A 27,827-nucleotide genomic window follows, 5' to 3' on the forward strand; every position below is an offset into this window, starting at 1 on the left:
AAATGCGTCAGAGTCTTATCAAATCAACCCGATACCTTCCGCAAGAGACCGGCGTATTACGTTGATCATGCGGACGAATACTCCACCTGGACCTCCACATTCATCCCTACCGTGTGTCTGTTTCTCATGCATTAAAATCAGCGGATGCTCCCCAATGCCTCCAGTTTTGTGAGTGGCTGTTCACTGAGGTAACAGTGAGTGGTTTGGTCATGGATACATCTTCATGTCTGACGAAGCCTAGATTCAACTGTGTGACTATGTCAACTAGCAGAATCACAGGTTCTGAGCAGCGGAGAATCCGCATAGCTTCCACGAAACATCATTGCATGATCAGAAAGTTCGGGTTTGGGTTTGGTGTGCAGTCTCTGCATGCCATCAGACGCTTACTTCGGCGAGTTACATTGCCAACATTTTGAAACCATTTGTGGCAGAATTAACGAAGGAGGAAAAGACCTACAGTTACTTCCAACAGGATGGAGCAACTGCCCATACAGCCGGCTGTAACTTGGAGTACATTTACACAATCTTCACGCATGACAAGAGTTGTTAGCAGAGGTGAGTCTGGTCACCTGCTCTGTCAGCGTGCGATTACTTTGTATGAGGAGCCCTCGGGTCTAAGGTGTACAGCAACAAATATCAAAGTCTTCAAGAACTGCAGCAGAACATTTCGTACGATACTGCAGTAATTCCAGCAGTCGAGCTTCGATCCGCCTTCAGGAACTTGCTAACCAGAGCCCAAATGTGCCAATAGATGAATGTTAGTCACTTTAAACAACTACTATAGTAAGGTTAGTATTGTATTTCCTTTGCCTGGAACTCTGTTCTCCAGGCCACTTTCATATACACCATCCTGTTTTTGGCCGGCAAGGGGAGAAGAGATGGTGGTATAAAGTTTCTGATCACCAGTCCCATTGTCCAGGATTAAATTGCAAACGTCGTTGCAATGTCTCATGAAGTGAGGGTTGAGACACAATCGAAGGTGATTCGTCCGTCGGACGGGGACGTTAAGCTCGATGGCTTCTTGGTGCTGTTCGAGAGGAGTAGGCTGTGTGCCAGCACCGGTTTCACCCTCGGCTTTTGGTACACAGAGTGGCCGAGACGCATACCGATCTATACCTTAATGCACGGAGTTTACATCACCCTGTTCAGAAGAGAGCCGTTTTGAATACGTTGGTATATAGAGCAAAAGCCGTTTCTGACGAGGAACACTTGAAGACCGAAATTAACCGTCTCAGTTATGTGTTCCGAAAGAATGGCTATGGTGCACGCGATATAAAGGCAGCGTTCTCCAAGAACAGGAAACGTGAAAATGCTGCACACTCACAGGATGAAACACCGATTGCGGTTCTTCCTTTTTGTGGCGCTGTATCCAGCAAAATAGGAAGAGTCCAATTTTTCGTCCTCCTAAGAAAATTAAGGAGATGATGCTCCCTGTTAAGGACAGTCTCGGCCTCAGGGTCCTTGGAATTATATAGGTCAGACCATTCGTACCGTTTCCGACCGCTGTGCAGAACACCAACGTCATATTAGTTATAGAGAACAGGAGAAATCGGCAACTGCGGAGCACAGCCTCGCGAATAAACATAAAATACTGTTCGATGAAACAAAAATTTTGTCCCGAGCTTCCACACACTGGAATTCTGTTATTAAGATGGCTGTTGAAATAAGAATGAGCGAGAAGAACTTTAACCGTGATAGCGGATACTATGTGAGCGGTTCATGGAAAGGAGCGCTTGATGCAGAGAAGCTGCAGAGACATTCCTTCCAAGGTTTACATTCCAACGGAAGCGGTGGCACCACCAGCGCACACATTGGCACCGTCTGCTACAGCAGTACGTAATCGCCCGCCAATCACTAGCCGACCAATCAGAAGCCGTCCACGGGATTTATAAGGTTACCACAGCATCAGTGAGAACAGTCAGCTCCTGACGATGACGATGGAGGCTATCGTCGAAAGTTTGAGATATTATCCCGAACTGACACGGCAAGAAAAACGAGAATGTTTTACATATAAGTGCCGTCGCAAAAGACTTCGTCTCACACCTACAAGTATTAAAAAAGTTTGAAACTCAAGGTTTGAATGAATCTATTCAGTTAATGAATAAAATTAGTCTAGTGATCTCCTCGTTGCAGGAGATATTCGCAAAAAAACTTAAAGAAAAGTATGAAAACATTTTAAACAATAACCCAGGCTTTGAACACTTAAGTCAAAAAAATGGTTCAAATGGCTCTGAGCACTATGGGACTTAACTTCTAAGGTCATAAGTCCCCTAGGACTTAGAACTACTTAAACCTAACTAATCTAAGAACATCACAAACATCCATACCCGACCGTAGCGGTCGCGCGGTTCCAGACTGTAGCGCCTAGAACCGCTCGGCCACCACGGCCGGCGAACCCTTGAGTCAAATTGATGGTTTTATTAATGGGATGGGTGAACTTTTACCGGAAACAGTAAGTGCCAACACAGCACCCAAATTCAAATACTGCCCAGTTGCCTCAGTTGATGTAGAACGATCCTCTTTTGGTTATAAAAATGTTTTGAGTGATCGAAGACACAATCTTACTGTCGAGCATTTGGAACAGTACTTGGTCGTTTATGTTTACAATAGTAGAAAAATATAAAATAAATTGTAAATGTTGCTTTGGTCCAATAGTATTAATTATAAGTTAATGCTGTTCAAAAAATTCATGATTGTATGTTGTTTTTTTAAATAAAATATTACGGAGTTTTTGAGCGTACCCTCTACGTGCGATGTATCTTTAAGTTGGTCCTGTGCATATCGATTGTTTCGCTGTGACTCAGAAATAATCCCAGGAAGGCCCTCTGGCTAACCTCTACCAGAAATTATTCAGAAAATATCAGCGTTCTAAAAGTACCGATTTTTCCCGTGACTGGCGCTCTTCCTCATAATTGATACACACGGGTACGATTTTCGGACATAATGCACGCAGTAACTACCATGTTTTTTTATTATTTGATTTTGCATATTTCGACACTTTTCAAGCATGTTTAAGCATTTTTCATGCATATTTTAAGGTTTTTATTATGCATATAATCCCATCACTAATTATCATAATAAAATAAGAGAAATCAGAGCTCGCATGGAAAGATTCAAGTGTTCGCTTTTTCCGTGCACTGTTCGAGAAGGAAGCGATAGAGAAGTAGCCTGAAGGTGGTTCGTAGAACCATCTGCCAGGAACGTAAGTGTGAATTGCAGATTAGTCATGTAGATGTAGGTGCAGATGCAAATCATCAGTATCTTTTCTGTCTGTAGAAGTTGTAATGAAGTGCAGCAGTTCGTTGAAAGATCTCTCGTTCATCCTTAAAGAATTCTGATAGTCGTTTGGCTTGTTTGAAACTTATGTTAGTATGACAGTGTATAGAACACATTCTAAGACATTCATCGCCGTCCTCTTGCTCCTCTTCCTGCAGCACGCAGCGACTGCAGTCGCAATACACGCAAGTGCTGCATCACTGACCGCCGACGTGTGCGCTACGAAGGCGAAGTACCAACTGACGCGTCTCGGGGGTAAACACTGCTCAATGATATTACGACGTTCTTGGCCTCGCACTTCCCGCACAAAATATTGACACATTATTATTGTGTAATAAACACTGAGCGGTTGAGGCCACCTTCCGGGTGGACTGCATCCTAAGGCTTCAATTTTTTCAAAAAGAAATTAATGGCTACTTCACGTACTCGGAGTGTTTACTCTTAGATTCCAAACGATTTTGCTGTATTTTTATTTCAAGTACACCTAAGAAATGTTTTAAATATGGAGTGCGTTAGAGTCTGTGGCGCACTGACGGCTGCCAAAGTGGTCAACATAGCTCCTGTCTTATCAGAGACTTACATCTAACGTACTACTCTGACGACAAGACACAAAATGTAACTGGAAGTTTGCACAGTGTCATTTGGTCCAAGTTGCCTAAAGAAAAAAGAAAAGAACATAAGATAATTTTGGGTCTAGTAGAAGTTCCTTCTCAGATGAATATGGGATATTTGAAGACTGAAGAAAGCAGATGTCCTGGAATGCCTGTAGCATCCTCACAGAAGAAGGTTTGCTAATAAAACGAGGGGTCAAGCAGTCCACAAGACAGATGCTGCCCGGAGAAAGAAAAATTCCAGAAAAGTGCTACCATGCCCTTTACAGTACAAGAAAAAGAAGCCGTACAAGTGTAGTACGAAGGTACTGATGTGGTACTGGTGAATTTTAATACTCTTATTTTCGAAAAAAGTTTAGGTTGGTTGGTTGGTTGTTTTGGGGAAGGAGACCAGACAGCGAGGTCAACGGTCTCATCGGATTAGGGAAGGACGGGGAAGGAAGTCGGCCGTGCCCTTTGAAAGGAACCATCCCGGCATTTGCCTGGAGCGATTTAGGGAAATCACGGAAAACCTAAATCAGGATGGCCGGACGCGGGATTGAACCGTCGTCCTCCCGAATGCGAGTCCAGTGTCTAACCACTGCGCCACCTCGCTCGGTGAAAAAAGTTTAAAATCCAATTTCATGTAGGTTTATTTTTCTAAGATTAATCCCAAATTTTTTATAAATATTAATCAATCTGAATGAAATTTTTGCAGGAAGTAGTCTTGTGGTATTTGCGTATATCTATGCGCTAATATTACCAAAAAATGTAGTTTGGCTATTTTATTATCGCATTTATGAACCAATAATTAAAGAAAATTTAAGTCTGAAACTTGAAAGAAGTACTGAATGTAGTAACATTTCTCTTAAAATGAATGAACAGAACTGTTGAACAATATATTCTTGATGTACCTAAATATATACCTAAATATGTGGAAAGTGAAAATTGAGGTCTGAGTACGAAAAGTTTGTTTTCAAAAATACCATTAGAACAATATTAAAAATTCAGAATTCAAAAACCGATGAAATCTGGACTTCAAAGATTGAGTACTCTCCTTAACACAGTTCTTGTTGTGTGCACCCTCCCTGGGTTCTAACCTACGTTGCGCCTGTGTCATAGGCAGCCCGATGCTCTTCTATGTAGGGTGTGTCCCCTTACCTTCTGGAGGACACACCACGGCGTAAGATTCATAAAACCAAAATGACTTTAGGTTACAAGGTTTGGAAAAAGGTATGACAACACTGTTACCAGACTTTATTGAGAGGAGTTCACAATATTTTATGTCTCAATACAATCGCCCCGCATCCCGATTGCCCCCAGCGCGTCCATCTCTATCGATGTCTACCAGGGACCGCCCTATGGCATGGATGATGTGTCTCTTGTGTTGTACCGCATGCCAAGAAGAGCTTCCTTCATTTTTGAGAATATTTCGTAACCGCACGGACTGATATCGGGGGAATACGGTGGATGTTCCAGTCTCACACTCAAACACTACCAGGAGCTCCTTCACGGGGTTCGCTGCGTGCCATCGTGCATTGTCATGAAGGTTGGCGGAACGCAAGTAATCGGCGAGCTACATGCAACAGGAAGGCAAGGAGCTCAGTTGTCATGTTGTCCGGAGGCGGGAGGGGGAGGGGACGAAGGGGGGAGTCCTGAATGGGACCGATTCTTGAATGACATCCCTGCCATCCTAAAACACTTTCACCCATCTCGCCACCATACGTTATGGTAGTGCTGGATTACCACACGCCTCACGCAGTCCCTGAAAACATTGTTGTGGGCTCCTACCACAAGCCACTTCAATCTTCAACGACGCGTGCTTCCTAAACTAGGGCGTTTTAACTGGTCTCCTGCACTTTCAGACAGTACACACTGCAACTAACTAAGACACAACCGTTGTCGCTCACTGCACTACTTCAACTGACCTAATGCTATCAGCTACAGACATCACGCACGGGACTGAATGCACATCATTTTATGGCAGTGTTGCCACTACTTTTTATACAACCCTAGTATTTTGACATATTCTGAGAGACTGAGGTTACAACTTGACAGATTCTACATCTACACCGCAAGCCGCCTGACGGTGTGTGGTGGAGGGTACCTTGAGTACCTCTATCGGTTCTCCTTTCTATTCCAGTCTCGTATTGTTCGTGGAAAGAAAGATTGTCGGTATGCCTCTGTGTGGGCTCTTATCTCTCTAATTTTATCCTCATGCTCTCTTCGCGAGATATACGAAGGAGGGAGCAATATACTGCTTGACTCCTCGGTGAAGGTATGTTCTCGAAACCGAGCTACTGAGCGTCTCTCTCGCAGAGTCTTCCACTGGAGTTTATCTATCATCTCCGTAATGCTTTCGCAATTACTAAATGATCCTGTAACTAAATTCACTGCTCTCCGATCCATCTTCTCTATCTCTTCTATCAAACTTATCTGATACAGATCCCACACCAGTGAGCAGAATTCAAGCAGTGGGCGAACAACCTACTTCCTTTGTTTTCGGACTGCATTTCCTTAGGATTCTTCCAATGAATCTCAGTCTGGCATCTGCTTTACCGACGATTAATTTTATGTGGTCATTCCATTTTAAATCACACCTAATGCCTACGCCCAGATCATTTACGGAATTAAGTGCTTCCAGTTGCTGACCTACTATACTGTAGCTAAATGATAAAGGATATTTCATTCTATGTATTCGCAGCACATTACACTTGTCTACATTGAGATTGAGTTGCCATTCCCTGCACCATGCGTCAATTCGTTGCAGATCCTCCTGCATTTCAGTACAATTTTCCATTGTTACAACTTCTCGATATACTACAGCATCATCTGCAAAAAGCCTCACTGAACTTCCGATGTTATCCACAAGGTCATTTATTGTGAATAGCAACGGCCCTACGACACTCTCCTGCGGCACACCTGAAATCGCTCTTACTTCAGAAGACTCCTCTCAATTAAGAAATGACATGCTGCTTTCTGTAACGCAGCTTTTCGTTTGTCCCACAAAGCTTAACCCCTTTGTGTAGCAGTGTACGTTTAGGGTACGAACGTGGTTGTGCCGCAGGTGAAGGTGCTGCTGCGGGTGCGAGGCGCGACAGTGGACGCGGCGGAGCCTGGGGGCGGCGTGGGAGGAGGCGGCGAGGCGGCCAGCGGGCAGGAGGGGTCCGCGTCTGCGTCCATCCTGGCGGTGGACCGGCGCAAGAAGCAGGTGGCGCTGCACAACCCGGGCACGACCGCGCTCGCCGGGGGCGTCACGCCAGGGGGGCAGCAGCCGCCGGACGACCGACGGCCCGGCGTCTCGGCGCCCAAGATGTTCGCCTTCGACGGCATCTACTGCGACGATGACAGCCAGGTGGGTGAACAAGTAGCTCTACGTTACAGAACCAACGAGTCAACAATAGTCCAGATCGCATTTGGGCCGATTACATCCCGAAGAAGGCAGGTGTTGACAGATGTGAAAATTACCGTACTATCAGTTTGATAAGTCACAGCTGCAAAATACTATCGCGAATTCCTTACAGACGAATGGAAAAACTGGTAGAAGCCAACCTTGGGGAAGATCAGTTTGAATTCAGTAGAAATGTTGGAACACGTGAGGCAATACTGACTTGACGACTTATCTTAGAAGAAAGATTAAGGAAAGGCAAACCTACGTTTCTAGCATTTGTAGACTTAGAGAAAGCTTTTCACAATGTTGACTGGAGTACTCTCTTTCAAATTCTAAAGGTGGCAAGGGTAAAATACAGGGAGCGAAAGGCTATTTACAATTTGTACAGAAACCAGATGGCAGTTATAAGAGTCGAGGGGCATGAAAGGGAAGCAGTGGTTGGGAAGGGAGTGAGACAGGGTTGTAGCCTCTCCCCGATATTATTCAATATGTATATTCAGCAATCAGTAAACGAAACAAAAGAAAAATTCATAGTAGGTATTAAAATCCATGGAGAAGAAAAAAAAAACTTTGAGGTTCGCCAATGACATTGTAATTCTGTCAGAGACAGCAAAGGACTTGGAAGAGCAGTTGAACGGAATGGACAGTGTCTTGAAAGGAGGATATAAGATGAACATCAACAAAAGCAAAACGAGGATAATGGAATGTAGTCGAATTAAGTCGCGTGATGCTGAGGGAATTAGATTAGGAAATGAGACACTTAAAGTAGTAAAGGAGTTTTGCTATTTGGGGAGCAAAATAACTGATGATGGTCGAAGTAGAGAGGATATAAAATGTAGAGTGGCAATGGCAAGGAAAGCGTTTCTGAAGAAGAGAAATTTGTTAACATCGAGTATAGATTTAAGTGTCAGGAAGTCGTTTCTGAAAGTATTTGTATGGAGTGTAGCCATGTATGGAAGTGAAACATGGACGATAAATAGTTTAGACAAGAGGAGAATAGAAGCTTTCGAAATGTGGTGCTACATAAGAATGCTGAAGATTAGATGGGTAGATCACATAACTAATGAGGAGGTATTGAATAGGATTGGGGAGAAGTTTGTGGCACAACTTGACAAGAAGAAGGGACCGGTTGGTAGGACATGTTCTGAGGCATCAAGGGATCACAAATTTAGCATTGGAGGGCAGCGTGGAGGGTAAAAATCGTAGAGGGAGACCAAGGAATGAATACACTAAGCAGATTCAGAAGGATGTAGGTTGCAGTAAGTACTAGCAGATGAAGAAGCTTGCACAGGATAGAGTAGCATGGAGAGCTGCATCAAACCAGTCTCAGGACTGAAGACCACAACAACAACAACAACAACAACGCGCCATGACTGCTTTCGGTGACCTATTTGAATATTTTCACACAGTAAGATCACCGGACAAAAAATCAGTCACCCCTACAGAAGTCATTACAAGCATCATTTAATACCGTGTAATTCCGCCACCGGATTTTATAATCGCCTAGATTCGATTAGGAAATGTGTCCACAAAGTTGTGCAGGTACCATATTGCAGTGCCTGTGTTATTCTGAGTACGATGCGAAGTTCCTTTGCACATGCACGCATGTCCAAATAAACAGACACTGCGGCGACTACAACCGTTATGAAATACACTAAATGTATTCGCAATTGCGAATAGGGACAATCATCAGCTGTAGAATGGAATGACGACAGTGACAATCTGTGTGTGTTCCTTTGGAGATGCATGCATGTGTCCAAAGGAACTTTGCATCGTAATCAGATAACACAGGCACTGTAATATCGTATTTATATGCTGATACCGAGCAAATGACTTTCATGACAACGTCTGACCTGTGCAGAAATATACATACTGGATGTACGAGTACAGGTCGTAGACGCGTTGTTGACGGCATTAGGGGAGTTTGGATTGGCAGTGAGTCGTGCGCGGATAGCCAAATGGTAAGGCGACCACTCGCGATATGACGGAAATCCGGGTTCGTGCCCCGGCCCAGCACAGATTTGCCATTCGCGGAGGATTTCATTGCGCAATTGCGCCAAATTACGGGGATGCTAACATCGGCGTTTTACCCGTTGTTCCAAGATGTTCCACAGATTTTCTATGGTATCAGATCAAGTGACTTTATAGGCCAATCGAGATGTAATAGGGCGGGGGAAGTGTTCAGAAGATCAGTCACATATTTTTCCAGCCCGATGAACTTTTCCGTTGCCGTCTTTATGTGCCTATGTGAGTAATGGCCTCTTGCGTCGTGAATGATTCCAAATCTTCATTGCATGCAGTTTCCGTCGAAAGGTTCCCTCACTAACAGACTGGGATGGATCTTCATCCACTGCATGCAGCATTTCCTGCCGGATTTGGAATTATTTTGATTCACAAACCGTGAAACGCGCCTCCTATCCCTTACAGTCAGGATCTTCTTCCTACCACAAATCTGACGTCCGTAAAATATCAAGTACTTGGATAGTGCGATATAGGAAAATGAAAGAAATGAGAAAGAGATCAGTGACCATGGCAAACAGGCAGAAACATTCCTGCGAAGTGTTAGGAGCCTGATTTAGAAAAAATACGTCCCACAAAAAAGCAAAGAAGTAGTTTATAGAAGTTACTACATCCCAATGCTATGCATTTGAAACACAGATACTGAAGAAAAGAAATGTAAGCAGATTACAGGCTTGTGAAATGAAGGTCCTCAGAAGTACAAACACAAAGGCTAAGATGATAAGGAATGGAAAACAAGACGATTCCCAAGAACATGAAAGAGAGATGCAAAGGAAACAATCAAAGAGGGAGACCAAGAGATAGATGGCTGATAAGTGTGGAGGAGTGTGTTGAAAAAAGAGGTGAGGACTGGACCAGAGTGAACAAAGAAAGATAGTATTTATTCATTTCATGTGTCCAGGACTTAGACACGCAAACTAATTAAAATGCGGCATTACGGATAAAATAATAGTAGAGTAACACAAGATACTGAAAGCAATAATACAGCAAGACACATATGGTTTTCTCTTAGATGGACCACAAGCTCCAGAATACCGCGGTTTTGATGGCCTTATTACTTGATGCATAAAGATCTTCTGTGGTAGGAAAACGTGACTAGATGGCAAGGCTTATCTCCCAAACAGACCCAGCTTGGTACTGCAGACTGTTCAAGATCATGATGGTGAGGAGAAGGAGGATATGTGCAGAGGCACAGAGACAATAATTTTTTCCTCTCTCAAAATGAGAATGGTATATGACAGAAAATTAGTACTATTGTAACAAAGTATCCTCCGCACAGTACAGTAGCTTGCGGAACATACACAGGGTGCTTTACGTAGTGTATTTTTCCTTGCAACTTACAGAACAAGGTCTGAAAAGGAAAATGTTGTTTCTGCAGTGTTATTAATATAGTTTATTTAGTTATTTTCCTGAGACTTATAGCAAGGATCTGTAATTTTTTAAAGAGAACATTACTTCTTCTATCGTGTATGTTATGTGTCTAAGCCAACTGCACACAAAACATTTTACATCGGATTCCTGTGAATTATAGTTACAGATTTAGAAGTGTTCGAAGTTTTAGGAGAGCACGCAACATGATTTATATAAAGTTGCTGACGTCACGCAGCGGCAGGTTTCCTCGAGATTGTATAATGTGTCCTTACACTGCCCCATACAGGGCCGTCGGAATGCACAAACGAGGTACTGTCAGCCAGGATAACAACGTGGAATAAACACAGAACACACGTACAACGTGTACTACGACATGTTGCTAGCGCTAGGCGAATGCACGATTTACTACGTCCCAGTTAACACCAGTAGTTCTTTTTTTGGGGGAACATGTAACGAATCATGCTTGTGTACCGAACCCACAACCCCAGATGACTCCAAATAGTGCGTCGAGGAAGCTTGTTTCTCCGAGACGTCGGCAACTATATGAACAATACGCCGCGTCTATCAGTAAGAGTTTGAACGTTTATAGCTCCCTAACTTAAATTCATATAAATCTTGTTGTTGTTGTTGTTGTTGTCTTCAGCCCTGAGACTAGTTTGATGCAGCTCTCCATGCTAATCTATCCTGTGCAAGAGCTCCTTCATCTCCCAGTACCTACTGCAACCTACATCCTTCTGAATCTGCTTAGTGTATTCATCTCTTGGTCTCCCTCTACGATTTTTACCCTCCACGCTGCCCTCCAATGCTAAATTTGTGATCCCTTGATGCCTCAGGACATGTCCTGCAAACCGATCCCTTCTTCTAGTCAAGTTGTGCCACAAACTCCTCTTCTCCCCAATCCTATTCAATACCTCCTCATTAGTTACGTGATCTACCCACCTAATCTTCAACATTCTTCCGTAGCACCACATTTCGAAAGCTTCTATTCTCTTCTTGTCCAAACTATTTATTGTCCATGTTTCACTTCCATACATGGCTACACTCCATACAAATACTTTCAGAAACGACTTCCTGACACTTAAATCTATACTCGATGTTAACAAATTTCTCTTCTTCAGAAACGCTTTCCTTGCCATTGCCACTCTACATTTTATATCCTCTCTACTTCGACCATCATCAGTTATTTTGCTCCCCAAATAGCAAAACTCCTTTACTACTTTAAGTGTCTCATTTCCTAATCTAATTCCCTCAGCATCACGCGACTTAATTCGACTACATTCCATTATCCTCGTTTTGCTTTTGTTGATGTTCATCTTATATCCTCCTTTCAAGACACTGTCCATTCCGTTCAACTGCTCTTCCAAGTCCTTTGCTGTCTCTGACAGAATTACAATGTCATCGGCGAACCTCAAAGTTTTTATTTCTTCTCCCTGGATTTTAATAGCTAATCCAAACTTTTCTTTTGTTTCCTTTACTGCTTGCTCAATATACAGATTGAATAACATCAGGGAGAGGCTACAACCCTGTCTCACTCCCTTCCCAACCACTGCTTCCCTTTCATGTCCCTCGATTCTTATAACTGCCATCTGGTTTCTTTACAAGTTGTAAATAGCCTTTCGCTGCCTGTATTTTACCCGTGCCACCTTCAGAATTTGAAAGAGAGTATTCCAGTCAACATTGTGAAAAGCTTTCTCTAAGTCTACAAATGCTAGAAACGTAGGTTTGCCTTTCCTTAATCTTTCTTCTAAGATAAGTCGTCAAGTCAGTATTGCCTCACGTGTTCCAACATTTCTACGGAATCCAAACTGATCTTCCCCGAGGTCGGCTTCTACCAGTTTTTCCATTCGTCTGTAAATAATTCGCGTTAGTATTTTGCAGCTGTGACTTATTAAACTGATAGTTCGGTAATTTTCACATCGGTCAACACCTGCTTTCTTTGGGATTGGAATTATTAAATCTTATTTAAAGTAATTTGTACATATTTGACTAAAACAGCTATATAATAGAGAAATAATGTTTCCCTATTTAAAAAAAATGAGAACTCGTTTCTGTAATTCTAGGGAAACAAACACGCTACCTTTTTAACGCTGCAGAAAGTCCTCCTCGGTAATTGCGCGCTCAGCGAGACGGATTCGACTCCCAGACGGGTCAGAGATTTTTTTCGTTCAGGGGCTGGCTGTTGGGTTGCCCTTATCTTCGCCTATGTGACATCGTACCAGGGAATGGCTTGACCCTAACTAATATTCAGAATTGTCGAAACACACTGTCGTATCGTCTGTCCACTATTGAGGCGCTGCATGGGCACGTCCCGGAAGTCGATAAAAAAAATCTTCGTAGAAATACTGACGTTTCTTACGATTACCTATGTACAAGGGGCGTTCAATAAGTAATGCAACACTTTTTTTCCGGCAAACTTCGATTGCAAATATTCGGAATTTGTTGTGGGACATTGTGGAATATTCCCGCTTCAGCTCCTATAGTTTCATGAAGTTCCGATAGGTGGTAGCGCTATACGTAGCCTTCAAAACGGCTTCTGTGAGGGAGGTGCGTTTCGAGCTGGCATATCTTTTGACAGAAAGCCAGAGCATCGCAGATATTCACAGGCGATTGCAGAATTTCAGCGCAGTGAACAAAAGCCGGATGAGTCGTTGGTCGAGGCGTCTGTCATCATGGCAACAAGATCAAGCAGACCTGTCCGATCTCCAGCATGCCGCCCGGTCGCACACGGCTGTGACTCCTGCAGTGTTAGAACGTGCAGATTTTGTCATTCGAGGTGATCGACGGATCACAACCAAACATCTCGCACCTCAAGTGGACGTCTGTTGGTTGGGCTGGCGCACTCGTCCATCAATTGGGTTACTCAAATGTGTGCAGCCGGCATCTCGCACCTTTCGACTTCTATCTGTTTGGTCCAATGAAGGTAGCACTCCACAGGAAGCAGTATGTGGATGATGGGGAAGTTACTGATGCAGTGGGACTTTGGCTGCGACGCCGACCAGTAGAGCGGTACGATGCGGGCATACAGGCCCTCCCAAATACGGTGGCGTAAGGCCGTTGCGCTGAACGAAGATTATGCTGAAAATTAGATTTTGTAACCAAAAGATTGGGAAATAATATGGTGTATTGGAATCCTCAATAAAACCCACCTGCTTTCGCAAAAAAAGTGTTGCATTACCTATTGGACGCCCCTCAAAAATAGGTACACCTGTAAATTTTTTTTGTTTTACTAAATGTACCAAAAGTGATGGTTGGTTGGTTGGTTTTGGGGAAAGAGACCAAACAGCGAGGTCATCGGTCTCATCGGATTAGGGAAGGACAGGGAAGGAAGTCGGCCGTGCCCTTTCAGAGGAACCATCCCGGCATTTGCCTGGAGCGATTTAGGGAAATCACGGAAAACCTAAATCAGGATGGCCGGACGCGGGATTGAACCGTCGTCCTCCCAAATGCGAGTCCAGTGTGCTAACCACTGCGCCACCTCGCTCGGTACCAAAAGTGATTTTGACGATATGTATAAATACTGTGAACGAGTTTCTGGCGTGGCTGATAGTTTAGTCATTTTATCAGAAGCTTTTGTAACTTAGACATTTACTTAGCGACTTTCACCAGCTTACTTCCTCAAAATTTTATGTGATGTATAAATCCTAAAGTCTGGAAGAGAGCTTGGCGTACCAAATTTTGTGGGACGGTATCTGTCGATATAACGCCTGTGATTGGCCGCTGGTCTGTGTTGCAGAGCGAGGTGTGCTCCTGCGCCCTGACGGACGTGCTGCACGCTGTCATCAGCGGCTCGGATGGCTGCGTCTTCTGCTTCGGGCATTCCGGACTCGGTGAGTATTACAAGCTCCTTACGGTACCAGTGACCTCATCCGCATACTTGGCGAAACCACTCTTGGCGCTTCAACCCCTATAAACACATATTTATCGTATTATTTTGAGGTTTTCTGGCGAAGCCTTGAATTAACTAGGCATAATAATTTATTAGTTCTCCACGCCGCCGTCTTCAGCTAACAGCCACTGCTGAGTATCCCCTAAGGGATATCAATGCCATTTTTCATTTCATTCTACTACTCTACCCCCAGTCCCCCCCCCCACATACACACATACACACATTGAATTTGGAGGGTCGCACCTTGTAGTGTCCTATAGAAAGAATGACTTATCTTCACCGAAAATTGCACTCAAGATCTTGTGGCAGACGAGCCAGAAGTAGGCATCATAAATGAAAAGTGCGATCAATGTTTCGCATGTTTATTGCTTCCGTTTTGTCAGGGTTGATGAGGAGGTACAATAGTTCACAAAGGAAGGTGCTGCTGCTGCGGTGCAGTTGAGAGAGCGTCTTTTGATAAAAGAGGTTCTGTTTTATCATTTGTTAAGCATAATAATCCGCCATCGGCAAAACTGTCACATATTACTGAAACCTCCCCTTAGAAAAATTTATGAATTACTGTGCTGGCAAACACCTTACGTTATTTGATTTTCAAACAGCTGAGCAAAACTAAGCGTACTCAGACAGTTATCTCGTTACTTATTCTGATCATCACTAAACTCATCATCATCATCATCATTTAAGACTGATTATGCCTTTCAGCGTTCAGTCTGGAGCGTAGCCCCCCTTATACAGTTCCTCCATGATCCCCTATTCAGTGCCAACATTGGTGCCTCTTCTGATGTTAAACCTATTACTTCAAAATCATTCTTAACCGAATCCAGGTACCTTCTCCTCGGTCTGCCCCGACTCTTCTCACCCTCTACTGCCGAATCCATGAGTCTCTCGGGTAACCTTGCTTCTCCCATGCGTGTAACATGACCCCACCATCTAAGCCTGTTCGCCCTGACTGCTACATCTATACAGTTCATTCCCAGTTTTTCTTTGATTTCCTCATTGTGGACACCCTCCTGCCATTGTTCCCATCTACTAGTTCCTGCAATCATCCTAGCTACTTTCATATCCGTAACCTCAACCTTGTTGATAAGGTAACCTGAATCCACCCAGCTTTCGCTCCCATACAACAAAGTTGGTCGAAAGATTGAACGGTGCACGGATAACTTAGTCTTGGTACTGACTTCCTTCTTGCAGAAGAGAGTAGATCGTAGCTGAGCGCTCACTGCATTAGCTTTGCTACACCTCGCTTCCAGTTCCTTCACTATGTTGCCATCCTGTGAGAATATGCATCCTAAGTACTTGAAACCGTCCACCTGTTCTAACTTTGTTCCTCCTATTTGGCACTCAATCCGTTTATATTTCTTTCCCACTGACATTACTTTCGTTTTGGAGATGCTAATCTTCATACCATAGTCCTTACATTTCTGATCTAGCTCTGAAATATTACTTTGCAAACTTTCAATCGAATCTGCCATCATAGCTAAGTCATCCGCAAATGCGAGACTGCTTATTTTGTGTTCACATATCTTAATCTCACCCAGCCAGTCTATTGTTTTCAACATATGATCCATAAATAATATGAACAACAGTGGAGACAGGTTGCAGCCTTGTCTTACCCCTGAAACTACTCTGAACCATGAACTCAATTTACCGTCAAGTCTAACTGCTGCCTGACTATCCATGTAAAGACCTTTAATTGCTTGCAAAAGTTTGCCTCCTATTCCATAATCTTGTGGAACAGACAATAACTTCCTCCTAGGAACCCGGTCATATGCCTTTTCTAGATCTATAAAGCATAGATATAATTCCATGTTCCACTCATAACACTTCTCCATTATTTGCCGTAAGCTAAAGATCTGGTCCTGACAGCCTCTAAGAGGCCTAAACCCACACTGATTTTCATCCAATTGGTCCTCAACTAATACTCGCACTTTCCTTTCAACAATACCTGAGAAGATTTTACCCACAACGCTGATTAAAGAGATACCTCTGTAGTTGTTACAATCTTTTCTGTTTCCATGTTTAAAGATTGGTGTGATTACTGCTTTTGTCCAGTCTGATGGAACCTGTCCCGACTCCCAGGCCATTTCAATTATCCTGTGTAGCCATTTAAGACCTGACATTCCACTGTATTTGATGAGTTCCGACTTAATTTCATCCACCCCAGCTGCTTTATTGCACTGCAATCTATTGACCATTTTTTCCACTTCCTCAAATGTGATCCTATTTCCATCATCATTCCTATCCCATTCTACCTCGAAATCTGAAACATTACTGATCGCATTTTCACCTACATTGAGCAACTCTTCAAAATACTCCCTCCATCTGCCCAAGGCATCCACAGGATTCACCAGCAGTTTTCCTGACCTGTCCAAAATACTTGTCATTTCCTTCTTACCTCCCTTTCGAAGACTGCTAATTACACTCCAGAATGGTTTTCCAGCAGCTTGACCCATAGTCTCCAACCTGTTTCCAAAGTCTTCCCACGATTTCTTCTTGGATGCTGCAATTATCTGTTTGGCTTTGTTTCTTTCTTCAACATAACTTTCTCTGTCTACCTGGATTCTGGTATGTAGCCATTTTTGATACGCCTTCTTTTTCCTTTTACAGGCTGCCTTGACTGTATCATTCCACCAAGCTGTTTGCTTCATCCTAGTTTTACACACTACTGTTCCAAGACATTCTTTAGCCACTTCTAGTACTGTGTCCCTGTATCTTGTCCATTCCTTTTCCAATGACTGTAATTAACTACACTCAACTAACTGGTACCTTTCTGAGATCGCTGTTATGTACTTGTGCCTGATTTCCTTATCCTGAAGTTTCTCCACTCTTATCCTCCTACATATGGACCTGACCTCCTGCACTTTCTGCCTCACAATCCCAATTTCACTGCAGATTAAATAATGATCAGTGTCATCAAAGAATCCCCTGAATACACGTATGTCCCTCACAGCCTTTCTGAATTCCTGATCTGTTATTATATAGTCAATGACAGATCTGGTTCCCCTGCCTTCCCAAGTATACCGGTGAATGTTCTTATGTTTAAAAAAGGAGTTTGTGATTACTAAGCCCATACTGGCACAGAAATCCAAGAGTTGTTTCCCGTTCCTGTTGGTCTCCATATCCTCTCCAAATTTACCCATAACCTTTTCATACCCTTCTGTTCGATTTCCAATCCTGGCGTTAAAATCACCCATGAGCAGAACACTGTCCTTGTCCTTTACTCTAACAACTACATCACTGAGTGCCTCATAAAAACTATCCATCTTATCTTGATCTGTCCCTTCACAATGCGAATATACTGACACAATCCTAATTTTCTTGCTAAACTGATACACAATATTTTTAGCGCAACGCAGTCTGACTTTCAATAATCCCTACAAAAAAAAAATGGACGTGACTAACAATAACCTATACCTTCATGAGTCACTTACCTCACAAAAATCTTCTTTATTCGAACTACTGCAATACATCGAGCGCCAATATATATATATATAAGTTCATGACATCCAGTCTTACAAATGTACTCTTTCTGATGGACACACGTCCAGATCATCCGCTTTCAAAACTCCGCCATCTCTCTCCCCACATCCACCATTGCTGGCGGCTCACCTCCAACTGCGCAACGCTACGCGTTGTTCACATCCAACTGCCCAACACTACAATAGCAAATATTCCAACAATGCAAACCAGCCACAGACTGCACACATCACAATCAGTGATTTTCACACAGAGCGCTACCTAAACAAAATAAACAACCTAAACAGCCTACTTACAATACGAGGGTAATCCCAAAAGTAAGGTCTCCTATTTTTTTATAAGTACATAGACCTGTTTATTTCTACAATGGTTTACATCAGTTTAGAGCTTGAACATTTAACTATTTTTGGACATAATCTCCTTTTCTGTCGATGCATTTTTGTAGACACTGTGGCAGTTTTCGTACGCCCATATCATACCAGCTCGCCGCCATGCTGTTTAGAAAGTTATGAACCTCTTCTGTTCAGAAAGTTATGAACCTCTTCTTTCACTTCGTCTTCGGAGCTGAGTCGCTTTCCGGCCAAATGTTCTTTTAACGTAGGGAACAGGTGATAGTGACTGGGCGCCAAGTCAGGACTATAGGGATTACCCTCGTATATACAACACATAATATACTACTGCACAGTGTTATAAATGAATGTAACATAATACATTGTTGCTTTTCTATTAGGAAATACGTCAGTAATTTCATTGAGTATAACAAAAGAGTCAATGTGGATTCCATAGCAGGTAGTCGTACATCTGCTAACTGGGATGCCTTACGCACAACTATAAAATACTCTTGATGGGGGCAGGTAAGTCCATCGTGAAAGAGATCGTTGAGGCATAGTGCAATGGAAACCTGACTGCACGTGAAGTTCTGTGAAGCCAGATAATGGCCCGGGAAGCGCAACTGTTGATTACGTAGGAAGACTGCAGCAGCGAATTTAATTATATTAACACTGGGAATGCGCCTCGCAGCCAACTTTACAGCAGTATTTTTCGTCCTAGCAGCTGCCCTGGCGTTGCACGAAGTCCAAATCGCTGTCGTGGACAGAATCCGTTCAGTCTTTACGATGATTAGCGCTCGAGACAAATTTCGCGACTTATTGCTGCCCAGACTTATTAGGACATTTTTATTGGTGGACCCTGATTTATTCTCAGCACTGAAAACTATTAAAACGAGTCTAAAGGAAGAGTCGACAGCCTCGCATTGGCCGCCAACACTTATCAGTATTCCAAAGGGAAGTCATATCCACAATTACCTGAGTATACAGGGTGTTACAAAAAGGTGCGCACAAAGTTTCAGGAAACATTCCTCACACACAAATAAAGAAAAGATGTTATGTGGACATGTGTCCGGAAACGCTTAATTTCCATGTTAGAGCTCTTTTTAGTTTCGTCAGTATGTACTGTACTTCCTCGATTCACCGCCAGTTGGCCCAATTGAAGGAAGGTAATGTTGACTTCGGTGCTTGTGTTGACATGCGACTCATTGCTCTACAGTACTAGCATCAAGCACATCAGTACGTAGCATCAACAGGTTAGTGTTCATCACGAACGTGGTTTTGCAGTCAGTGCAATGTTTACAAATGCGGAGTTGGCAGATGCCCATTTGATGTATGGATTAGCACGGGGCAATGGCCGTGGCGCGGTACGTTTGTATCGAGACAGATTTCCAGAACGAAGGGGTCCCGACGGGAAGACGTTCGAAGCAACTGATCGGCGTCTTTGGGAGCACGGAACATTCCAGCCTATGACCCGCGACTGGGGAAGACCTAGAACGACGAGGACACCTGCAATGGACGAGGCAATTCTTCGTGCAGTTGACGATAACCCTTAATGTCAGCGTCAGAGAAGTTGCTGCTGTATAAGGTAACGTTGACCACATCACTGTATGGAGAGTGCTACGGGAGAACCAGTTGTTTCCGTACCACGTACAGCGTGTGCAGGCATTATCAGCAGCTGATTGGCCTCCACGGGTACACTTCTGCGAATGGTTCATCCAACAATGTGTCAATCCTCATTTCAGTGCAAATGTTCTCTTTACCGATGAGGCTTCATTCCAACGTGATCAAATTGTAAATTTTCACAATCAACGTGTATGGGCTGACGAGAATCCGCACGCAATTGTGCAACCACGTCATCAACATAGATTTTCTGTGAACGTTTGGGCAGGCATTGTTGGTGATGTCATGATTGGGCCCCATGTTCTTCCACCTACTCTCAATGGAGCACGTTATCACGTTTTCATACAGGATACTCTACCTGTGCTGCTAGAACATGTGCCTTTACAATTACGACACAACATGTGGTTCATGCACGATGGAGCTCCTGCACATTTCAGTCGAAGTGTTAGTACGCTTCTCAACAACAGATTCGGTGATCGATGGATTGGTAGAGGCGGACCAATTCCATGGCCTCCACGGTCTCCTGACCTCAACCCTCTTGAGTATCATTTATGGGGGCATTTGAAAGCTCTTGTCTACGCATCCCCGGTACCAAATGTAGAGAATTTCGTGCTCGTATTGTGGACGGCTGTGATACAATACGCCATTCTCCAGGGCTGCATCAGCGCATCAGGGATTCCATGCGACCATCAGCGCATCAGGGATTCCATGCGACGGAGGGTGGATGCATGTATCCTCCCTAACGGTGCAAATGGTTCAAATGGCTCTGAGCACTATGGGACTTAACATCTATGGTCATCAGTCCCCTAGAACTTAGAACTACTTAAACCTAACTAACCTAAGGACATCACACAACACCCAGTCATCACGAGGCAGAGAAAATCCCTAACCCCGCCGGGAATCGAACCCGGGAACCCGGGCGCGGGAAGCGAGAACGCTACCGCACGACTACGAGCTGCGGACCCTCCATAACGGAGGACATTTTGAACATTTCCTGTAACAAAGTGTTTGAAGTCACGCTGGTACGTACTGTTGCTGTGTGTTTCCATTCCATGATTAATGTGATTTGAAGAGAAGTAATAAAGTGAGCTCTGACATGGAAAGCAAGCGTTTCCGGGCACATGTCCACATAACATATTTTCTTTCTTTGTGTGTGAGGAATGTTTCCTGAAAGTTTGGCCGTACCTTTTTGTAACACCCTGTAGAAACAACTGACAGTATCGTAATTACAAGTTGTTAGAATAACAGCGAAATGTGATAGCGCTTTTGTGATAATTTAGTTTAACACAACGATACAGGCGTATGTACTGCTTTCCATTTTCCTTCCTATGAAAGCAGTCGCGCAATAAAGAAATTGTAATCCTTTTCTTCATCTTCTGGCCGTTCATAGACGCACTACGCCACTATCGCAGTTTAACGAATGTTACTATGCCATTATGAATTAAGATAAACCAACGACACTAGCCGCATTCCTGCTTTGAAGTAAGTCCAAAAACGATAGTTGAAAATTTGTCCCAGACCGGGTCTCGAACCTGGATTCCTAGCTTAACGCGAGCGGTCGCCTCGATAGCCTCGGCTACTGTTTCGAACATAAATAATTTATTGCGATCTGGACTGCTTTTTTTAAATTTTTGTGGTTGGTTTCAAAGAGTTAATTGTCACGTCTTGTGATCGACTTCGCTTCAAACACCAATTATGAAGTTATTGACCCTGTAAGTGTGTGTGTGTGTGTGTGTGTGTGTGTGTGTGTGTGTGTGTTTTGCAGACGAGCCAATTGGAAGTTGTTTTCCTGGCAGGCAAGTCGCGCACGATGGTGGGCAGCCCGGAGGACGCGCCCTCGCTGGGCGTCATCCCCTGCGCCATCTCGTGGCTGTTCCGCGCCATCGCCGAGCAGAAGCAGCGAAGCGGCGCCCGGTTCTCCGTACGGGTGTCGGCCCTGCAGCTGCACGACGACCGCGTCGCCGACCTGCTCGCCTCGCACGACACCTGTGAGTCTGCCGCCTGCCCTGCTGCTTACACTGGGCGCTGCTCTTCTCTCTCCTCCCTGCTGTCGCTGCTTTACTATCGTTCCCACAAGTGCCTGACGGGTGCGCTGGGCAATCCAAGAATACAATACTGACCACTTCCCCCATCCAACACCTTTTCGAGAACTGACGCCGATTATTCCAATATCATGCTTCGGCTTTATATGAGTATGAAGGAACCATTTAGCTGTATTTAAAGGTGTTCCATCTTTGCTATCGATTTCACCGCTGCCTTATGATGCCACTCTCTCCAATGGGGGGTTAGGGTGATTACACCCCAACTAGTATTTGAGGCTATCAAAGATATTTCTGCGAAAATTTATTTGTGGTATTATGTTTGTTGTAGGTGATGACGGTAAATATCGACAGTGATCACAACACAGTACACGACCGTTGGACTGTTGTCCATAAATTTTGCGGGTCGTGGTTGCTAATACACTAAAGAACCAAAAAAACAAGTACACCTAAGGTCTTGCAGGGCTCCCACGAGCACGCAGAAGAGCCGCAATATGACGTGGCATGAACTCGACTAATGTCTGAAGTAGTGCTGGAGGGAACTGACACTGTGACTCCTGCAGAGCTGTCCATAAGAGTATGAGGCGTATAGCACATTGCAAGGCATCCAAGATATGCTCAATAATGTTCATGTCTGAGGAGTTTGGTGGCCAGCGGAAGTGTTTAAACTTGGAAGAGTGCTCCTGGAGCCACTATGTAGCAATTCTGGACGTGGGGGTGTCGCATTATCCTGCTGGAATTGCCCAAGTCCGTCGGAATGCACAATGGAAATGAATGGACGCAGGTGATCAGGCAGGATGCTTAGGAACGTGTGACCTGTCAGAGTCGTATCTAAACGTGTCATTGGTCCCATACACTCCAACTGCACACGCCCCATACTAGTAAAGATCCTCCACCAGCTTGAACAGTCCCTTGCTGACATGCAGGGTCTATGGATTCATGAGGTTCTCTCCATACTCGTACGTGTCCATACTCTTGATACAATCTGAAACGAGACTCGTCCGACCAGGCAACACGTTTCCAATCATCAACAGTTCAATGTCGGTGTTGATGGATCCAGGTGAGGCGTTCAGTTTTGTGTCGTGCAGTCATCAAGAGAACACGAGTTGACCTTCGGCTCCGAAACTGCATATCGATGATGTTTCGTTGAATAGTTCGCACGCTGACATTTGTTGATGACCCAGCATTGAAATCTGCAGCAATTTGCGGATGGGTTGCACTTGTGACACGTTGAACGATTCTCTTCAGTCGTCGTCGATCCCTTTCTTGCACGATCTTTTTCCGGCAGCATCGATATCGGAGATTTGATGTTTTACCGCATTCCTGATATTCACGGTACACTCGTGATATGATCGTACGGGAAAATCCCCACTTCATCGCTAGCTCGTAGATGCTATGTCCCATCGTTCGTGCGTTGACTATAATACCACGTTCACTTACATCTTGATAAAACTGCCGTTATGCCAGCAGTAACCTACCTAAAAACAGCGCCAGACACTTGTTGTCTCAGATAGGCGTTGCTGGCCGCAGCGCCGTTTTCTGCCTGTTTACATATCTCTGTATTTGAATACGCATGCCTATACCAGTTTCTTTGGCGCTTCAGTGAATTCTAAAGTTGGCAATTTTTGGCCAAGATCAAGTTTACCGTTGTAAGGGACCTTTATGTGCTTAGTTTGAACGGTCCTTCGCGAATGGATACGCAATGGTGTCAGATAAGCGAGCCTAACCGTTCGAGGAAGGCAGTGTTAGCCTACCTAACTTCGTAGACTCTCTCAAACTGTGAAAATGAGCACTGTTAAGTTGACTATGAAAAGTAGACACTTTGTCAATCGGCCTTTTTCTGCAGAACATCCACGGAACGGCGCTACCTCATTTGGACCTGATTTCTTCTGCAGTCTAGACGCGTTCCCTGGCTGGTACAGTCCATCTCCAGACTACATGCTCCTATCTTTTAGGTGCCACGCGCAGATAGTTAAATGAGTGCTGCAGGCACCTGGTGCTCGTTGTAATGTTAGCAGCTAATCAGAAAATCAGTCCTCAGCCTAATTACTCGCTGGTTGCCACAATCTGACCATCTAAAATTAGAGTGGGCATTGATAATGGAAATCGCCACCTGACCAACGACGCCTTCATGCAGCCAATAAGGTAAAGTACTATGTTCTACTGTCGTATGCGATCATTAGGCCGTTTCTCTTTCGCTCGCCAACAATTGTATGTACTATTTTAGCGACACGATACAAAAGTTGAAGAGGTTCTACTCATATTGCTCGCTTTTGTCAAGTGTCCTTTAAAAATCCATGTGTACAGTTTTTCTTGGCTAGCCGAACAATGTATCTCGGTTCCGTAATCTCTTATCTTACTTCAAGGTACCTTCGCCACCGATTTTAGTGTCTTTTTATCTTGTATGAATTCAATTACTGACGTAATTGTGGTCTTACCTTTTTCAAACTATACCTGTTAAAATAGTCTGCAGTTGATTATTATTTCAGAATAGTTGTGCTATCCTCTTCTGTTCTTAATCTAGCGTTACTTCCTTGTTATCGTGCAGACAGGGACGAAATACGCCTGTGGTAGGAATGAACGTTAAGTACAGGAAGTGAGGTAGTGTGTGCTCGCTTCCAAACCACACAACGGGGTTTAAACTCCTCACCTACACAACATAAACACAGTAAATACATTATATCATACCTGTACACGACGTGTGGTTGTCGGTTATGGCTGGGTGCATACCCCTATGGTGCATATCACCAAATTCTGTTGACCAACAGAGTGATGCACTGCCACAAATGATCATGCAAATTAATTTAAAACAGAGATACTGTTTCGCAACGGAAACATCTTATTTAAATGGCTATTATTAGGGGTGGCCCAATTAAACGTGAAACCAGTGGGTACCACACCAACCAGACATATCAATGGGAGGAGGGAACTTCAAGGAATGAATGTAAACAAAAATTTGGAAATCTGTGGTAAGGTCTTGTGGGACCAAATTGCTGAGGTCACCGGTCCCAAAGCCTACACACTACTTAATGTAGCTTAAACTAACTTACGCTATGGACAACACACACCCATGCCCGAGGGAGGACTCGAACCTCCGACGGGGGGAGCCGCACGGACTGTGACAAGGGGCCTCAGATCGCGCGGCTACCCCTCGCGGGGAATGGAAACAAATAGTCACTAAAACAATCAGATTGATTGTCTTTAAACTTGGAAATCGCCCACTGATATATTAAAAAGAACCATTGACAAAGTGGTGAGTAACTGATCAAACACAAATATGGTTCAAATGGCTCTGAGCACTACGAGACTCAACATCTTTACTTAAACCTAACTAACGTAAGGACATCACACACATCCATGCCCGAGGCAGGATTCGAACCTGCGACCGTAGCAGCAACACGGTTCCAGACTGAAGCGCCTAGAACCGCTCGGCCACTCCGACCGGCGATCAAACACAGTGACAGTAATAATTCCCGGAATCGACCAGTGACTGCGTAAGTTGTTAGTCAAATACTGAAAGCACACGGAAAGATAGAAGCGAACACCGTAAGATTGCCAACGTGCGCACTAAAAGCAACAAGCTGGATACATGGCTTTAAAATCAGGTGGTCATCTCCTGAAATCAGCAAGTTAACTTCAAGTATAAACGGCTACCGCGGATGCAAAAGAGACTCGTCTCACCAAGAGCATAGAGTGCGAGTATATAGGACGGCAGAAGTAGCGACTGGAGTTTTAGATTCAGCCGTTTCGTACTTAATGCTCAAGTACAGATGTCCTTGTAGTGACAACAAGGCTCATATCATGAGTTAACTCTCCTGTACTAGCAATAAGTTTACTCTACAAACATTTGACCGTCTGTACTCTGCAAAAGTCCAGACAGAAGTCCTCCTCCTTCTGGTTGCTCTGTGCCCTTTTTCGTCTGAGTAGGAAATCACTGGCCAGTGGGGGTCAAGATGCGAGCGCCGTCCAGTAACACTCAAGTGAAGGTATTAAACAATCTCCTACTCTTGTAGATTTTGTGGATTTTTTGCTATACTGAGCCAGTAGTGCTGTGGGTTGTGGCGGAAAAGAGAATATCTCTCCCACTCTATGACACAGTTCTGAAAAGAAACCATCAAATTCTCTGCACGTAGACACAGCGGAAAAGCACGGGATCCGTAGACACAAGGGAAAAGCGCATGGTCTCCAGAAAATATCAGTATGACCCATACAGAAAGCTGGATTCCGGAAATTTATATCTAACGTTATTTCAAGGCGTCAAAACGAAAATCCATTTGCCTTCCGGGAAGCCACGGATGACTAGAGATCTCTTATCTTGCTAAAAGCGTTCTGCGAAAAATTCCTTGTTTATTTCGACAGAAAAAGCGCTTTACATGTCCCTCCTGGAGAGTGAGCTGGAGGACGAGAATAGACGCGCATGCGGGTCTGGCTACCCGAAGTTGAGACTCTGCCCACGGCTTAACATCTTTATGATGGCCAACTCTTCTTAAAAGGATTCTTATCTCGTGAAGTCAGCTTATAAGTTTTCAACTCGTGGAAACCACCACCGTGCTGCTGAGGAAAGCCAAGGAAACTGAACAGTGAAATGAAAACTGCCGCTGGCGACGCTAACCCGGCCCTGCTATTACAGAGCAGTGCAATTGAACGATTACTTAATAAAGGGAATTTACTTATTACCCTCTGAAATAAGTTAGAGGACAGTTTCAGAGAAAACTGGCTGTCTTACAAATGCAGTAAATGAAATTATCTATAAATATGCTTAAAATTTGTGATACGCTGCTGTCAGGAAAGCTCCAAGGTGAGAGGGAGTAACAACTGAGTTACTTACGAGACAAATATACAGATTCGTGACCAACATTTGGAACGAACAAAGAGTGCGAACTGAGTAGAAGGCGAAATCATTGTACCATTCCACACACAGAGCGATAAACAAGAATGCAGAAATTATAGAGACATTTCATTAATTAACATAGCCTGCAAAGTGTTCAGTAAGAATCTCCTGAAAATATTGGAATCATTTTTGAAAGTGGTAGTAGGTAAGAAACAAGTGGGATTTACGATGAATCCATTCTCCACTGATCACTTATTTGTACTAAAAAAGCCATATCAAAATATTGGGAATAAAACAAAAGAATGTCAATATCGCGTTTTGATTTTAAGGAAGCCTATGACTGCATAAATAGAGAAAAGCTGTGGGCGAAAACGGAGAAGTTTGGAGTACCAAAGAAGATTAAAAATCTTCATAAAATTACACTGGAAGGCTCTAAAGCGATACTGAAAGTTGAAGAAGAATATTCCATGGTTTTAGACATAAAAACAGTAGCGTGACGAGGAGATGGAATATCACCACTGTTCTTCAACATAATAACACAGGAAAAACTGGATGCAGCAAGCGAAGCAGAACAGGGAATTAGCATAAGAATAAGAGTGAATGTACTTGCCTTTCCAGACTGCTAATCAGTGAAAATGTAGATGAACTGAAAATACTGACAAGAAAGCTACAAGATGCGTTTTAAATGATCGGTAAATGGTCTTCGAAAACAAAGAAAACAAGAGTTACAAACAAAATATCTTTACTGGCCTTCAAAGTAATCACCATTAGTTACAACACACTTCCGGTATCGGTTGTGAAGCTTTTGGAAACTGACAGCAACCACTTCTTGTGAAACCGCTCGAAGCACCATGTCGCTCGTCGTCGCATATCCGCATCGTTACAGGAGGTGAGACCAGGCGCTATCAATAAGATGCAGAGACCGACCGATGGTCAGACCCATGGTGCTCATAGACATCCCCGCCTCCCTCTGGTAGAAATTCGTGAAGGATCAAGCC

At 43.8% G+C, this 27,827-nt stretch overlaps 1 protein-coding gene across 1 annotated transcript in view; it reads left to right on the top strand.

Moving 5' to 3' along the window:
* The window catches only part of LOC126417005 (kinesin-like protein KIF26A), a 247,829-nt gene that overhangs the window by 127,518 nt on the left and 92,484 nt on the right, over positions 1 to 27,827 (top strand). The window contains exons 3-5 of the mRNA XM_050084892.1: positions 6,934 to 7,221; positions 14,381 to 14,474; positions 21,756 to 21,947. Of these exons, the coding sequence (XP_049940849.1) occupies positions 6,934 to 7,221; positions 14,381 to 14,474; positions 21,756 to 21,947 (574 nt within the window). The remainder of the gene's footprint in view (positions 1 to 6,933; positions 7,222 to 14,380; positions 14,475 to 21,755; positions 21,948 to 27,827) is intronic.

This window comes from Schistocerca serialis, chromosome 8 (assembly GCF_023864345.2).
Source record: "Schistocerca serialis cubense isolate TAMUIC-IGC-003099 chromosome 8, iqSchSeri2.2, whole genome shotgun sequence".
NCBI classification, from domain to species: Eukaryota; Metazoa; Arthropoda; class Insecta; order Orthoptera; family Acrididae; genus Schistocerca; species Schistocerca serialis.